This window comes from Orbicella franksi, chromosome 1, assembly GCF_964199315.1.
Source record: "Orbicella franksi chromosome 1, jaOrbFran1.1, whole genome shotgun sequence".
Lineage (NCBI taxonomy): Eukaryota > Metazoa > Cnidaria > Anthozoa > Scleractinia > Merulinidae > Orbicella > Orbicella franksi.
In genome coordinates this window covers 19,035,414-19,053,188 of record NC_138145.1, presented here as the reverse complement: position 1 = coordinate 19,053,188, position 17,775 = coordinate 19,035,414, and the positions used below count along the sequence as shown (strand labels likewise).

General features: G+C 37.7%; 1 protein-coding gene across 2 annotated transcripts in view; it reads left to right on the top strand.

Moving 5' to 3' along the window:
* The first annotated feature begins 1,712 nt into the window (after positions 1 to 1,712).
* The window catches only part of LOC145495165 (uncharacterized), a 64,641-nt gene continuing 48,578 nt past the window's right edge, over positions 1,713 to 17,775 (top strand). Inside the window, exons 1-3 of one of the 2 annotated variants that reach the window (XM_081474746.1) lie at positions 1,713 to 2,395; positions 9,853 to 9,952; positions 15,642 to 15,871. In XM_081474746.1, the coding sequence (XP_081330872.1) occupies positions 9,868 to 9,952; positions 15,642 to 15,871 (315 nt within the window). In that variant the 5' untranslated portion in view covers positions 1,713 to 2,395; positions 9,853 to 9,867. The other variant, XM_081474754.1, reaches the window with a different exon arrangement.

Below are 17,775 nucleotides of genomic sequence, written 5' to 3'. Positions count from 1 at the left end.
TGTTATTGTTGCAAAAAAAAATAATGAAATAAAAGTAAAAAACAAAAAAGAAGAAGACAAAAGTCAGGTTGAAAAGAATTTCTATTTTATCTTTATTAGAGCACTTACACTACTTAAAATACTACAGCTACTTACAATACAAAACAAAATGGACACTACATTCAAACTACAGCTACTTAAGATAAAATTTCGATGTTACTTACAAGGAAAGAATTGTTATAGCTATTACATGAGAAGAAGGAAAATCCGAAAGGAAAAGCTGTGCATCACACCTATAGATGAGACCCCTTTTTAAAAGCTTTCTCTATCTTTTATTTTTCCTTTGTTTCTCAGTTAGTCTTGTAATACTTAAATAATACTAAAATGAAGTTACCTTTGTCATTATTGACATGAAGGCTGCTACTTTCGAGATATGCTGACATCATGGAGTTTTATTGCTTGATTGCAGCTTGGTCGCCACTTTCGGCGCGGTGATTACTGTTTGAATCTAGTGAATCTAATATATATAAACCGGCAAAAAAAATGGATTGCTAAACAGGAAAAGTCAAAGAGGAGAGAAAAAAAAGAGCAATAACAACACGATGAAAACAAACCAAAGTGTTTTGCGTTGTGTACTGACAGTTATAACTGCATTAGTTTCCGAATTTGATAACGCCAAAACTTGTGCAAGTTGCATTTTTGTGATTGAGTTCATACCTTTGTACCTTAGAATTTCGGTCCTACATGCAGGTTTGCTACGGTCGAGGAAAAACGTCGCGAATGCCAGTTGACGAGTGGTATGAAATATTTTTAGAATAAACATAGTTTGATGTCAAATATACAAAAAGTATAAATTTTTTTCTAAGGCCTTATCACAGCTTTTACTCGGTTTCTATAATTACAATTATTACACGTTGAACCCACTATCTCTTTTCTGATTGGCCGAAAGCGTACAGTGAATTTTCGGAATCAGCGCCGGTGACGTCATCTAGCTGCAGATTATACAATAATCAGGTCAAGGACACTCAAGGTCACAGGTAATCATGTCATGTATGACCGCGGTGCATGATTTCTAAGGGTAATCATGTTAAGTTCGCTCGCTTTGTATTGCTTGCCGTCAGTGAAGAAGCAAAAACATGATTTCCTTTTTTTTTCCGTTCCATGTATAATAAAACAATTATTAGATTCGGTTTAGTGATATCCAGAATAATCAAGGTCTCAGTAAGAGTTATCAGCCGAAGCCTTCGGCTTCGGCTGATAGGCCGTACCTCCACCTTGATTATTCTGGATATCACAAAAACCTCATCCAATAATTGTTTAATAACGCCGGAGTTTAACGTCGGAATGCGGAATTTATGGTCATATGATATTTCTCTCATGTGCGTTTTTCAGTTGGCACTATCGACCTAACAGGTTTAACGTAAATTTCTTCTTCGTTTATGTCGCGAGTCACGATTTGATTCTTAAGTCTTCCAAACTTTGTGTGAAGATACATCTCAAGTTTTGGAATCGAGGTGCGATCTTGACGACACATCCTAAATTTTGTAGACTTTTATGTCGGCAAAACTTAAAAGTTTTGCAAGTCTAGTGTATGACGACACAACTTTGCAAACTTGGTATGACGAGACTCTGGTCATACCAACCTTATTTTAAAAACTATGACGACACAACGTAAATTTTGCAAACTTGGTATGACGATGAAGACACAATTGGAGTTTTTTAGTCTTGGTATATAATGACACATCTTCATTTTTGCAAACTTGTTTAGACGACACATGACGTCAAAGACAGTAAAGGAGGTCAACATATGCTCGCCCCCAAACGTCTTTCTTTCTTGTTTGCGTTGCTTTTTGAGCAATTTCATTGTCCTATGAGTGGCAAAGCTAACACGAAAAAGCGTGAGCAATCATTGTTGCCTTGTTCTCCATCCAAGTGCTGGGTGCTAGGGGCATGTAACCTCTTCCTCTCAGTTTCTTGTTTCGGTCTCTAGTCATTATTTAATACTCTCTAGTCTAGCTTACCAGCTGTTTGCCACCAATAATAGCTTAAGGCATTACCAAATTAAGGTAGCCAGTTACGTATAAAGTTTGGTAACAAGGGTGCAGTGTAGCCTAGTTGGACGCTTGCCATGCAGAATTATGAACAATATAAGAAATGTTACGATCTGTCCATTTGGCAACATTGAATCACTTGATGTAAATATATCTTTTTTACGACAAAAGCAGTGACGTTTAGAGAGCGAGTCCTTTCTTCAAAGAACGTCTGGGGTTAAGTGACGTATACGAAAAGGAAAACATTGAAAAAAAAATACATATTTATGAAACAAAGAGCTTTAGAATTATCATACTCCGTAATCAGAACCTCCTGAAGACTCTGGACTAAACAACAACGAAAACGGAGTGACGAATTAAGCGAGGTAAGCCTTTACCGGGCCTGCTGTTAGACTTAGTTTAAGCATGCTTTCCGGAAAATTTGAAGGTTTTAAATTGCTATCGAATACCTTTTGCTTGATATTATAAACGTACGTTTAAGGAGCATGCTGCATTAATAACATCTGGAATAGATTTCGTATACTAAATGCAGTATAGTTTGAAAATGAAGGACAAAACATATGCTTTGCAAATGATTTGTATCGCTTCGAAGGAAAAAAATTGAATTTCGAAGCGAAAATCAGTATCGTTATGAGTCATTCCATAGGAGTTGTGAGGCGCTAAGTAACTTGAAGCGATCTCGTGTTTACATGCAGTTGACACTGAATTTATTTTTCACAGTGTCTCATGGTATTGTTTTAGATTTAATTTGAATTGTTGATCAGTGCTTTTGTTAGAAAGAAGATCCTAAGAGACGCTGTAAATTGTTAACATAAGAAAAAATAGAATATATTTTACCCACCAGATAAAACATCTACCTTTAAACACAAACATTTGAGCAAGGAATTCGATTTTAATGTGGGTAGATTCAACGGTATCACCAGCCGATTTGTAGGAAATAATTAAAATGCAAAATTTATGTAAATAAGAAAATGTCTTCGGAACTTTGTAAAACTCCTATCAAGATTTTATAGATTATCGCTGTTACTGCTAATTTGATTACTCCAGCAAGGCGATCGCTCAAAGTTTGTTTCAGATGTCATTCCGCTGCACCACGCAATTCAACCCTTGACTGCTTCCTTTCGGACTTACAAACTTCTCCAGCTGATGAACTGGGAGCTCATCTGGATATGCTTGTAATAACCAGCGTGTAAGAACCCAATGGTTTAAGCCGAACCTGCTGGCGGGAATTTGCCCTTTTAATACCCAAAAATAAGAACCTCTTTAACCATGCAAGATCAGGCAGGCTCTTATACGTTGGTTACCGTTAAATTATGATAAACATCATTTTAACCAAGGAGTGCGACTTTGAAATTGCAAATTTATATTACAAGAAAATACATAACACAGTTGTGAATACATACTGTATATTTAAGGACCAAACCCAAGTTTATTTATTTTTTTGGTAATCAATAACTATATCTCCTTTATAGAAATTAGGAACCTACAAGTTAAGAACCCAGTTGGCATAAGTTACCAATATCTACTCCAAAATACAAGAACATGTATTTTGCCTGACTTCAAAAAACTGTTGTAGGTTCCTACATGAAGTACATTACTGTATTTACAAATGTTGCACGCAGATATAGCAGTAAAGAGTTGGAGATAAATTTTTCGGAATTTGGAGGATGCAACAAAGAACCGGAAAATAAGCACCCTTGAAGACTCTGACATCAAAAGATTTTGGTATGCCCGCCATTTTGAAACCGACCGCCTCGAGTGGAAGTCTAGGTACACTGATCATTGCTTGATCTTTTTATTACGCTCATCCAATACAAAGTCTGAAAACATCACTTGTAATCGGATAGCAATAAGACTACTAGTACGAAATCGAGTATGAGTGTCATTCCCAGAGTCTCTGTTCCTCCTTTTGGAGATTAGTGCCAAATGTGATATTCTATAGCACACGATGACGTAGATTTGAAAAGTAGTGCACGATATTGTTTATTAAACGCAGCTGTCATTGCGTTCAACAATGAAAACTATTTCTTCCTACACGAAGGTACCAATATTGGTGCAGTATTGGGACCATTGAGTATTGACACTTCTAGACGTGCGGGCTTGGTTAACTATGCTGCAGGTTGCATTTAATCCTAAATAGCCCGACTGTTGTAGGAGAGTTATTAGTTTCTAAAGAACATCCTGTGCTGCGTCGACGGGCAAGTGAAATACTCAGCTTTTTATAACTTGGATTAGTATAAATCTGCCAGCGTTCTATCACGAATACCGTTCGATTCTCTGATTGGTTACGCTACTCATCATTATCTGTTCTGTTGCAGATAGTGATCATGGCCAATGGCCAGCAGAGCGCAGTTGTTAACAAAATGACGGCCGCTTCTTTGCGTTTTCGAAATGTCTTTTAAGAAGATTTAGATACAGTTTTGAACGACTAGAAGATTTATACTAAAACGATTAGATTATTCGCTCTCGATTTCTATGCGTCATAGTTGACTCGGGCTGCGCCCCGGTCAACTATCAGGCGATAGAGATCTCGAGCTCATGATCTAATTGTTAAATGGGTAAAGGTAAATTAAACTACCGTAGTGTGTTCGCTACAGCGGTTAACTTATAATTAGACACCATTATCATCTTTAGGTTGGTAAAACGTATGCATAACACTTTTAGAACGAAAAATGTTTTTCTATGTTCAGTATGTTGCGCAGTTTTGGCTCATTGAATGGAATATCAGTTGCTTACAGCGCCAGTGGAATTTCTGAATCTCATTTATTTTTTCGCAAATTCTGTTTATCTTTGTGCGGACTGAATGACACAATGCTTCGATGTTGAATGCAAACGAGGCAAAGTGTCTCGCCGCAGTTCTTTGTTTATCGACAGAGTTAACAAATGTTGGTTAATAATCAAAAGCAAAACAAATAGCTCGTCATCTAGAATTTTGGAGTTTTCCGAAATGCCATTCGTCTCTCCCTCCCTCAACCTAATGGGCTGAACGAGAAAAGAAGCGATGAGCTTGATCGATGGATGGAAGAGTCGTTGGACACATTCCTGCATGATGACATGCTCAGTTCTAAAGCACCCTGCTAGCTAGACCATAGATGAGTATCCTAGCAGCAGCTTAATTACCTGCTGCTCAAATGGTTCAGTAATTAGTTTTGTGAGCGATTGTTTTATAAAATGAAAGATTATGATCAAAAGGACAAAAGAAAAGAAAAGGAACGAGAGGGATGCCGCTGGCTGTCGAGTTAGGACATTTTATGCCTCGTTGCACTGAACAAACGCAAACGATGACTCACAAGTTTAGACTTCGATTGCACAGTTAACAAGAAAAGAATCATCCAAATGATAGACTTAAGGTGGAATAGTCCCCTAAAATGGACCAAAACGTTTGTTTAAATATGGTGAAGAAAGATCAATTGCGTGCGATTACACTCATGAACAGAAAATAAATTTTGAAGGTTTTACTGAAAATGGTTGCTATGGCAACCAGCCACGGCCTTTTGGAGTTTTAGTTTACAGCATTGACGCCAACAGTTCCTGCGCTTTTAGAAAACAAGATTTGATTTTCAAACAAGCATATCTTGTAAGTTTCTGTTTCGTTCTATGCAATAAACTATAGTTTCATAAGGGAACTGAATGAGCCTGTGATGGTAAATCAGGCAAAGCTTTTTCCAAGTAATTTTACCAATCGAGTTGTGCATCTCTTTACAGCTTTACCACAAAGTATCGTTCATATATCTTTAAACTAATCTATATTCTTGGTCATTTTTTTTACTGTAAACAGCTGTTGCTATGGCCTTTGCTACGTAAAAAAATTTATACCACTGCGTACTTTCCTTAAATTTCACACTTACCTAGAGGTAAATTCGGCAAGATCGTTTCAAAATGTTTTTAACAAGTGTTGAAGGGTCTCAAATCTTGTATTTTTTAAAAGATGGAATTTTTCATGAACATCGCCATATTTTTTGGTATATACCGTACCACACGAACGGGTAATTAATGGACTTCAAGTCCAGGGATGATTAAAAGAAATGCATTGTTATGAAAGGTTGGATCAAATGATCTAGTTACGGCGCCGGACCTGATGGAAATTAACATTAATGAGAGAAGAAAATAACAGAAGAAATAAATGAGATTTAACTCCAAATTTGCCTAAAGCATTTTGGACCCGAACGTGTTGTTATGCATGATCATTCCCCGACGTCTCTTTTACGATTGTGATTGTGATCTACGATGCAATAGAGCATCCTCATTGGTGCATTTTGGTTAATGCTTCTAGGCTAGTCATAATAACTAAAGCAGCTTTATTGTCTCAGCGTGAACTATGGTTAACTTTTCGCTGCTAATAAAGAAAAATAATTCCCTTCATCCAATCAAATGCTGGATATCTAAATTGGCCCGATGAGGGGCAACGAATCTTCTTGAAGGGAAACATGCAAAGACATGAATTCCTTGAATCTTTAAGCTAAGGTCAAAAGTATTGTCCCTAGCAACCAATGTTTGGAGAGTTCACAAAAAAATGACATGCACATTTGTTTAACAGTTCAGTTTGTTAAGTTATGTAGTCACTTCATTGAAACTCCTATTTAGCCAGCGTCATCCGTAAATTAAGAGAAAATCAGCTCGTTGCTCTGGCGGTGTTTTTGCGTTTTGGTCATGATTAATCACTAATTCGGCCCTCTAAACAGAAAACTACGTCACGCCAACGGCGCGTGTAAAAAAAAACCAACATATGTAATTGGTCCTCATGTTCCTAAGCAGTCGTCATCAGCCTTGGTTATTACTTCTGCTTTACATGTGGACGTTTTTCTACCTTAGAAGACTATTATTTGAACTATCTTTCAATTTAAAAATAACTTTGCACATCAGAAAAATAACTGTCGCGTTCTTCATTGAGATAGCTCCTTGATCATTTCAAGGTACCAAATGAATTATGGGTCGGTGCTTACTTTATTCAAGACTTATTTGTTTGTTGTGATGATCTGTTCAGTTATATATCCAGCAAAATATAATTCAGTATTAACAATATCGCATGGAACTGTGGTTTGCATCCAGTGAAAAGTAAGAACGAACATTCTTCAGAAAGAACGAACAGGGTTCCGGAAATGACAATGGATTCAAAGTCTTTGAAAGTCGATTTCGTACTGGTACTCTTATTGGAACTCAAATGTCGACCCTCAATGTCTCTATTACAAGTGATCGTTTCCAGACTGTGTATTGAATAAGTGTCAATAATAAAAAAAAGATCAAGCAATGATCAATGTGCCTAGACTTCCACACGAGGCCGCCGGTTTCAAAATGACGGGCAATGGAAAGGACAAAAGAAAAGAAAAGCGACCAGAAGGACCAGACATGAGGAAGCCACTGACTGTCGACTGTTAGGAAATTTTGTGCCTCGTTCCACTGAACCAACGCAGACGATGACTCACAAGTTTAGACTTCGATTGCATAGTCTTTCAGTGCGAAACCAATACGCTAACAAGAAAAGAATCATATAAATGATAGACTAAACAGGCAGTTAATGGATTTAAAGTGCAGGAATAGTAAACAAAAATGCATTATTATGAAAGGTTGGATCAAATGATTTATCGTTACGACGACCTGATGGAAATTAACATCTTAACTGAACCGCGAGAGAAAAAAATGGCAGAAGAAATAAATGAGATTTAACTCCAAATTTGCCTAAAGCACATTGTACCAGAACGTGTTGGTATGCTTAACCGTTCCCCGTCTCTTTTATTTTTAAACATGATTGTAAGGAACGTGATTTACTCAGTCCAATACTATTTATGTTGCAGCAGTAGTAGATCGAGCGCCCTCATTGGTGCATTTTGGTTAGTGCTTTAAGCTAGTCATAACAACTGAAGTAGCTCAGTATTGTCTTAGCGTGAGCTATAGTTAACTTTTCGCTGCTAAAAAATAATTCCTTTCAGCCAATCAAATGCCGGATATCTGTATTGGCTTGATGAGGGGCAATGAATCTTCGAGAAACGTGCAAAGACATGATTTCCTTGAGTCATAAGCCAAGGTTATTATCAGCCAGCCACAGCTATTGCTCTTAGGGACCAAAGTCAGGAAACTACACAAAAGTGACATGACTATTTATTTGACAGTTCAATTTGTTAAGTTATGTAGTCAATTCATTGAAACTCCTATTTAGCCAGTGTCATCCGTAAATTAAGAGAAAATCAGCCCGTTGCTCGGTCGATGTTTTTTAACTTTTTAACTTGGTTATGATTAATCCCTGATTCGGCCCTTCAAACAGAAAACCACGTCACGCGGTAAGCACGTGTTAAAATTAAAAGAGCCAACATTCGTAACTTGTCTTCATACTCATCATGTTCCTAAGACGTAACTAACCTTGGTTAGTTTCCTTTGATTACTTCTGCTTTACATGTGGGCGTTTTTCTACCTTAGAAGACCATTATTTTGAGCTAACTTTCAATTCAGTTATAAATAATATTGCACATCAGAAAAATAACCATCGCGGTCTTCGTAGCTCCTGCACAATTAATTTTCTAGCGTTCAAGTTAGGTGCCAAATGAATTATGTGTCGGTGCTCTTTTTGTTCAAGACTTGTTTGTTGTGACGAACTGTTTATTTACAAATCCCGTAAAATATAATTCAGTATCACCAATATCACATAGAACTTTGGTTTGCATTCAATGTAAAGAAAAACAAGATGTTTCGAGACACATTTAAACGTAGACGAACTTGTGTGCATTTAGCACGAGTCATTATAAACACAATAAATTGGCAGCAATAACGTTCCTTTGTTAGTAACCACTTAACCAGATCAACTGAAGTGAACCGTAACAACATAAACATTTCTGAATATTTTGTGCCATCATTGTAGTTGCTCCACCTTATTTGCATGGTGTAAAGATTAAAACGACTGGTTTTGGATGTAAACTGATAAGTAAAACTGTTGTATTTGTGTGACCTGCCTGTTTGTCATAGTCTAGAGGACGTACGTCCCAAAGGAGCGGGCAGTCATGCTCACAAACATCAAAACCCTGCTGAATATGTGAAAACAGGTCCTTCAGTTCAAAAGGTGCAAGTGTAGTCTGTTTTTGCCGAATCACCAAGAGAGGCAGCAATCTAAATTCTGTAACAATATATTCATTTTACAAGCAGCAATATCGATTTTGTTTGACCAAAGAGCTCATTTGGCCAACCTCAAAAATTTGCCCCCGGGAAACAAGTCTTAATAAGAGAGGTTTTGATGGAATACCAAAACTTCACAGTGAACGATCACAATTCCGTTGTTTGTTGAGGCTGGCATCGAAGTGAAATACACGATAATTTATAAAGGATCTAAAAGCGATCATGTTTAAGATGATGTGTAAGTGCACTGTTTGTTATGGTCAATATTTTTCGTTCGCTTGGTGTTGGTATTAATTTTGAAACCAACAAACTTTCGTGTGCAATAACCGGGCCGTAATTTACATGCATCGGTGATTCTTTTTTCTTTGGATAATGTCTGCTGTTACGTAACTAGATTTTTAAGTACTTAAGTTATTCAAGATTCATACTGCAAAACAATTCATTGTGCTGCCAAAGTCGAGTTCTTTTGTAAGTGCGTTTTGACTCGCTTTTGGACCGCAAAACATAACTTTTCCAGAAAAGTGGAGTCGAAGGTAAGGGGATAGGAGTGACTTTTTAGACCATAGTTTACGATTAACCGAGAGTAACCGTGGCCGAATTAATTTGGTCAGTTTTAAGCAGCTATTACCTCGAAAAGACTGATCACGATTCATTTCGTCGGTCTCCATTTTTCGACGAAACCTACTTGAAAATACACTGATTACGTCTGTTTTGTTTGCAGCATCATCCTGTCACGATGCTTTTGCTCCCATCCTCCGCACCGCTGTCTTCACGAAGTCTTGTCATATGCGTGGCTCTTCTCGGATCTTTGGCCGTGCAAGGTAAAACTTAACAGTCCCGCCTTAAGACAAATTTCACTTGTTTAATGTTCTTTCTCCATGCAGCAAACTCAGTCACGCCTGATTTTACATTATATTCTCCTGCCTCGGGCAAATTTTCCAGCATACGACAAATCAGGTCGCAGTAAGACGTTTCATATCCTTTGCGTGCCTTAAGAGGTTACTCGAACAAGCTTCCATAACGCCGGCAAGGATAGGCTTGGAAGAGAATTACATACACCTCGGACCTTTTTCGAAGATCGAATGGTTCATAACTCTCATAAGTACCAGTGTTCATGATATAGTGTTTAGGAGCTAATGCGATGTTAAAGAAGTATGGTAACACCTCGTTGGATTTAACTACAGGGGTTCATAAAATTCATGGATTTGGCACACCGAAGCAGGAATGAACTATGCCCGAACTGTTTTTTTATGCTACAGTAATTTATTCTGTTGCATCACGCATAACATATTGCTTGTTTGCAATAGTTTGATCAATGTTGGGCCTAAAAACGGAGTGCCGCAAAAGTCTAAATTAGTGCATAGGGTTTTCATAATCTGTCTATTTTTGGTAGGCAAAAAAGTAACAGCATTTTATTGTATTGTATTTAGTTTTCAATAACTTGTGAATTCATGAATAGGCTAAGTTGCGTTAAAATGTAACATTAACATTAACATTAACATTTATTATTTGTATTGCGCCTTTTCTATAAAATATTCAAAAGCGCATCACAACAATAATTAACAACATCAGCATCACAACAATAAAATGTACAGTAAAGACGCTCAAGAAGTCTGATAACGTTATTTTGTCGGTTGCTCTGAAGAGAGGAAATGGGTTCATGCATGCATGCCAACTCCACGTCCTTGCATTGCGTTTAGTAAGCCGTTTTACATTTCAAACGACGTCTTTTGCTCTGGTCAACACAGAAGATGCTTCATAAATTCCATAAAGAACAGTTTGAAACGAATTTTCTGGCGTTTTTGTCCCTGCCTAAAACGTATGAATGAATGAAAAAATGAATGCTTTATTTAACGTGGATATACGCTTAGCTTGAGTGCTAGTTTACAGGTATTCCACTTAATAACTAATGAAAACCTAACAGCTAAACAACGCTAATATCACAATTCATCAGGTAAAATCACAAATTAAATACTGATTAAAACTACTCAAGACTATATTATTACAATATTACCGCCGCAATCAAAATACCATTAAAACTAAAGTATTTCGTGACCGTTGCGGTTTCATGTTTCAGCTCAATGCATTATTTACTTCTAGAAAAAAGTTTCGCATAGTTTACAAACAATAATAAATTATGAATAATCCCTTTGCTGTAATCATTCTTTATCTTACTCGACTGAGAAAGGAACTCACATTTACACATCTTTTCGCAGTTTTTGAATTTGTTACAAGAAGATTGATTTATAAAACTCTGAAAAGACACCTTTTTAATAAAACATATTGGCTTTGGTTTTGCCATTGGTAAATTGCTGTCTTGTTACCCCATATGAAACCCTAAGGCTATGGAGATTTTCATATGACGTCACGGCAGCCATATTGGCATTCAACAACAAAATTTATCTTAAACCCTTTCCTCGCTGATCATTTCAGCGCATAAATGATGAAGGCTAATCGACCTAATCCGAGTTATTGTATTGTCCCTACGTACGCTCTACGCTGCACTGTTTTCCTTGTTTGGCATCTTTTAGTCAATTGATGCTTTCAGTAAGGTTTCCTATAAGTTTCTTTCGTCTTTGGCTACTTGAAATATACGTCTGGACGTCTAGTCTTGAATGCTAGCACTGTTGGAATCTTGTTGTTATGCAAATACAGAAACATTCTTGCCAGTTTAAATTTCAGATATTTGCTTTCCAGTTGTGCCTATTAAACATTGGGAGTATTGTCATCTATGTTGTGAATTACTAAACTTCCTGAGGATAAGAAGTCTCCGCTCAGAATCAAGCTTTCAGAGTTTTCCTTTCTCATTCGCTGAGTCATCATGATTCATTTGGATTTTCTACGTGACGTCATCGCCGCCATGTTGGTCATTAACAAACCAGTGCGCGTTCGAATCCCTCAGCTCAATGGCATGATTTCTTTATTTGACGATCGCTACATTGTGGACATCTATGTCCATTTATCTTTCAAAAACGTTTTCTGTTTAGCTTCTTTCGTCCGTACCACCATCATGACCTTTCAACCTCTTTCCCTTGGAGATTACGGGAGGGGGAGCGGGGGGGGGGGGGGGGAGGGGAGAAGAGTGCGGTCCTTCCCAATCTCCAATGGAAAAGCCCTTGGAAACTGGTTGACGAACTTTGCCATTTCTGTATAGATTAAAAACCACCCATGCATTCTAATTTTATGATAAAGGAGTTGGTGAGGCGTGTCTTGAGTAATGAACTCTAGAAGTGTCGGGTTACATAAGTAAATACAGAAGCAAGAGATTATGATCAGATTATGATCTTTTGACAGAAGTTTATAATTTTGGTATATTCTGTTTTTGGCTTATGAGAAATATAATTCAGGTGTTCGATTATGATTTAAACGGAAGTATATAAACTCAGTGGAACTTTCTGCCACTCTTGCGAATATTGTTGTGAAAAAAATCAGTGCTGAAATTGCTGCCAATATATCTTTGAAGCCACTGTACTACGTAGTAAATCATTTTATTGCTACTGTCCCAGTGTTTGCCTGTGTAAACTTACCCGTAGCATTTTTAAGTGATCAGTTTACCAGTGCTGATTGATACGTTACAAGAATGATTAATCGTGTTAACACATTGCGTCATTCAAAACTGTTCAGATTTCATTTTCTTGTTGGAAGGACGCCCCGCCGTGCGTTCATTGAAGCAATGCAAATTATGTCTATGAATGTATGTAAAAAATGGATGTGTTTTTTAAAACGTTGACCAATTTGCAAGAATTATCTCACTGATCGGGCCAGGAGGCAAATTGGTGTGAATGTCTGGGCCGGGAGCACTACTCAAAACTAGCGGGTTTCTTCGAGGATATATCCCTCAACCTCGACCCCAGGTCGTCTCCCGGACGATTTTCAAGATGGCTCCTCCTAGCAGGCGCCGTTTTGAAAAGTGCAGAACTAGCCTGATTTTCTCTCACATCCTCTGCACTTTGAACTTGTCTTGGCGTTTTTACCAACAACTCTACACGTTTGCGGTACTTATTCTTGAATGATTTCAGTTTTTAAATGAGACTGTATTCGAGAAATCCTCAAACTCCCGGGTCAAAATTTAGGGCAAGCTCTTGGTCCGGGGTACGGGTTTTGGCAGTTGTCAACTGATGTTCGTTGCCATTACATGAGAGTTTAAGGTAACACAAGTATCGTTTCCAATAGTTTTATCAGCTGAATTACTTAAACGGAATTTTAATTTCGAGAACGACACATGAAATATCGCATCTAAGTCTTAAACACAGGTGACTCAAGCGTAATATAAGAGTTTGTATGGAGAACAACTAGCTCTGGTATAGGCTAAGGGTCTCAGGGTCCCAGCGGCACATCACCACCCAGAAATTTCCAAAGTACCCCCCCCCCCCCCCGGGAACTGTGGCTAAAATGTAAGTTGGAGTTTGTATGGAGATCAGGAGTTGACGTTAAATTCGTACATTGAACAAATTTAATGTCAACTCCTGATCTCCATACAAACTCTTATATTTTAGCCACTGTTCTCCATACAAACTGTTATATTACGCTTGGGTGACCTGTGGTCTTAAAGATCGTTTTACATGTATTAATGCACCAGGGTCAGCTTAGCTAAGAATTAAGCTTAAATTTAGCTTAAAACAAGCTCCAAACAAGCACTTGAATGGACTTGAATGCCCATTATTATATGTCGGTGCATGACATTTGCAGACTGCCAAACTCAAACTTTTAAAGTACGTTACACCAGCTGCAAACCTCATACACTGGGACATTCTTTGCATGCTGGTAAATGGGCTGTTGAGAAAAAAAAAAAAAACAATATATTAATGCAAGTTAGGAACAAGGCTGGTGGTGAAATTTCTCAAAAAAATTTATTTTCAGTTGCTTTAGTTGCCTGAGACTAAAATTGCCTAGGATCGCTCAAAAGTTGCCATGATTTCCCTACCAATTTTCCTGAAATCACCTTGCATATATTAAATAAATAAAGAAATAGAAAACATGTACCATGTTTCTATCGAGTTTTAGTATAAATCTACTAGTGTTCTATCACAAATGCTGTTCTCTGATTGGCACTCTACACCCTATACACTCTATACACTTTATTATTTTCAAATTATTACAAAAAAAGGGCATGCCCACAACTAGCAAAGGCTAATCCAGGCGGGCCATTCCTTAATAGCTGAATTACAAAAATATACGAAATCAGAAATTAACTAATAAAATAGAAGGGAAAAATACAGCATTAAAAAACAACAAGAAAAACCATTTCGTTGACCTAATTTAAAATAGTAAAGGTACAGCTACTGTTTATGTTAGTTGGAAGAGGACAGATCAGGATTGGCTACACTATTCACTATCTATTCTGTGATAGATAGAGAGTAGCGTAGCAGTGTATCCTTGTTAACAAAATGACGGCCCCAGAGCTTCTTGGCATTCTTGAAGTGTCTGTGAATCTTGAGGATTTTGAACGACAAGTAGATTTATACTAAAACAATTAGATTATTTGCTCTTGATTTCTATGCGTGATAGTTCACCATTAAATTTTCTGCAATTCTTATTGGTTTAAATTGATCACGTGACGCGATAGTGCTCGTCCACAGAGAGACACTATCAGCCCATAGTGCCTGTCTGAGCAAAATACCTGGATGGATAGTACTCGTCCGTGAAAATATTTCTGTAAACAAGCGGGCTTATAGAAAATAAACAATTGAATTTGTATTAAGAGGGTTTTTGTTTGACGTTTTCTTTTTCAAACTTTACATTTGGCTTTCATGGCTTTCATGTAAAAAAGTTGAAAATAATTCAATATGATTTTCATCCTTGGAGACCCAGGGGTAGTTAGTGGGGGCGGGGAAAAGTCTTAAAGGCTGAGAAAAAAAAAATTCGGGTGAAGAAAAGTCTAGAACAAGAGAACTCTTCCTCTTGTTTTTGACTTTTCTCACCCATTTAGACTTTTCCCCGCCCCCACTAACTGCCCCTGGGTCTCCGAGGATGTATGATTTTTGAACTGGCGTGCGGAAGAAAATTTAGTGCTGAACAATAAAGCCAATAGAGTGTTTATGTCTCGGAACTATCAGCCGATAGTTCCTCAACAGAAACGCTCTATTGTTTAAATAGAAATCTCGAGCTCATACATGTAATCTAATTGTTTAATAGAAACACGAGTGGAAGTTTGGGATGACAAGAAATGAGTGTCTCTATAACTCAATAGAAACATTGGGAATATGTTTTCTATTTCTCTTAGAAAACACCACGACGAAAAAAGGAAAACAACAGTATTTACTTGTCAACTTTGATTATCAAAATGTAAATTCTCTTTGCTCGCACCATCATTACGTCAACAGCTCATGTTAGTTCTGTGTTTCTATTAAGTTATAGAAACAAGATTTTTAACCAATCAGCACACATATTTCCTCAGGATTGTTTTCTAATAGTGATTATACATGTAGGTCACAGAGCTCACCTTTAATAGACTTCATACCCATATTTATTAACATTCATATAATTAGTTGTTTTGTTTTACCCTTCTAGATGTATTTGGTTGTACAGAAGACCCCAGTCTATATTTTATTGACGAACATTACATCAAATGCATTAACCTAACAGCCTCTAACCAAACTTACGTCAGTGTGCAGACTGTGAAGTCAGGTCTTGTCCAGGGTGGTGCAATCGATATGCACAATCAAGGAAGGATGATATACTGGAGTGACATCGCCCTGTGGACTATAAATAGAATGAGTTTAGTTACTGGTGAAAGTGAGGTAAATAACTTGAAACTTTTAATGCTAGAAGTTAAAATTAAAGTATTTTTTAAAAATAGTAAGAGTTAAAAGCAGAGAGTCTTGAGTCTTGATGCAGTGCATTTGGTTTTCCATTCATTGGTGTATGTTTCTCCACAAAGGACACCGTTTCTGTCTGTTATTAAAGGAGGATCCAAACAGCTGCATAGAAGTCAGATTTCTATTGATAGATCCCTCTCATGCATCGGAACCTGCTTTACACTTGTTTTTGCCTCAGGCAGAGGCAGCGTAGCCAAGTGGTTAGAGCGCCAGATTTGAAATCTGCAGGTTCCGGGTTCAAATACCATTCTGACTGCTAGCTAATACTGTTCTCGGTAGCCTTGAGTTCAACTTCTCAGCTGGACTTGTAAATACATGTAGCCAACTGGTCTGCCTCCAGCTAGTTGGGATTCTTAATCTAGTTATGTTTATTTGAATATTTTATTTATCATTGTTTGTTTACATTGGTCCTGAAAAGCCCCAATGGAGAGTGACCAATTAAGTATGTATACACATACACATTGTCTTGCTGTTGTTGTTGTTGTTACTTCTGTTGCTGCTGTTGTCTATTAAACAATTAGATTATGAGCTCGAGATTTCCAAGTGTGATAGTTGACTCAGGTGCTGCCCGAGTCAACTATCACGTGATAGAAATCTCGAGCTCATAATCTAATTGTTTTAGTATAAATCTACTAGTTGTTCAAAACTTAATCTAAATCCTCCTCACAGGCACTTGGAAAATGCCAAGAAGCGGGTGTCATTTTGTTAATAAGGGTACACTGCTACACTACTCACTATCTATCACAGAATAGATAGTAGTCTGGCAGCATAGCTCGAAATTTAAGGAAAAGTGCACTTTTTGATACAAGCATGAAATTTGGCACATCGATAGCAGTCACCAATATGCGAGCATTTTCAGATAGACATCCACTGGTTTCCATGGAAACCACAATGTATTAAAATTCATGCAATTTCTCTGTTTAACCTAGGTTATCAGCAAATATACTTTCATTTCAATGGTTCCAACTTGTTTACCAAGGCATGTTGCCCTTAACTAGGTGTTGCTATGGAAATTAAAAATTAAAATCCCACATTTATTGAAAATAAAAGAAAGCTCTGCGTCTTGTTGATGGGCCTCCTATTGGTTAGACCATTATTATCTGCAATAAAACCTACAGATTTTTTAGGTGTTCGTAAATTTCCGTATCACACACTCGCGAATGCATTGGCCACCACACAAAGTGCTCAGGGAAGTGCATGTAACAAATTTACATCTTTTGCTGCTGCTCGTTTTACAACGACAATAGCCCAGCACTACGGCCAGCAGCTGCTGCTTGTGGGTAATCCATCTTGGCTGCATCTAGCCCTCTCTACCGAGATGTGTAGAAAGCCGGGAAGTACAGTGGTTGGAATGGTTGGAATGGTTGGAATGGTTGCTTGTTCCTGCACATATCCTCCTTGATATGTGACGCGCTTCATTAGGTTGTTGGATCAGTGGGATACCGCACGTGCCAATTGGAAACTTATAGCGGTTGTTGAAGACGTATTGCGGTCGATTTTGTGGTCGACGTGTTGTGGACTCTGCAGTTAAAACCCCTGTTTTCAGGTTAGGAGGGGATAACATGCCCATTCACAACTGCATCTACCACTCCTGCCAGATCTGATATATGACAAACATAGCACTGTTGCTTTTGACTATCAACAAGCCAAGAGCATGCCATCTGTCAACAATTTCTTTCCTAAGGAGATTTGCGTGCAACATGCAGCCTATACATACTCTAGTAAAGGGGTCTCTTGACTTTTGACATGCCAAGTGCATTCTTTAGATTTACGGGCAGGCTTCATGACTGGAATTTAGCATTTGTCTCACAAGGATCATGGCTACC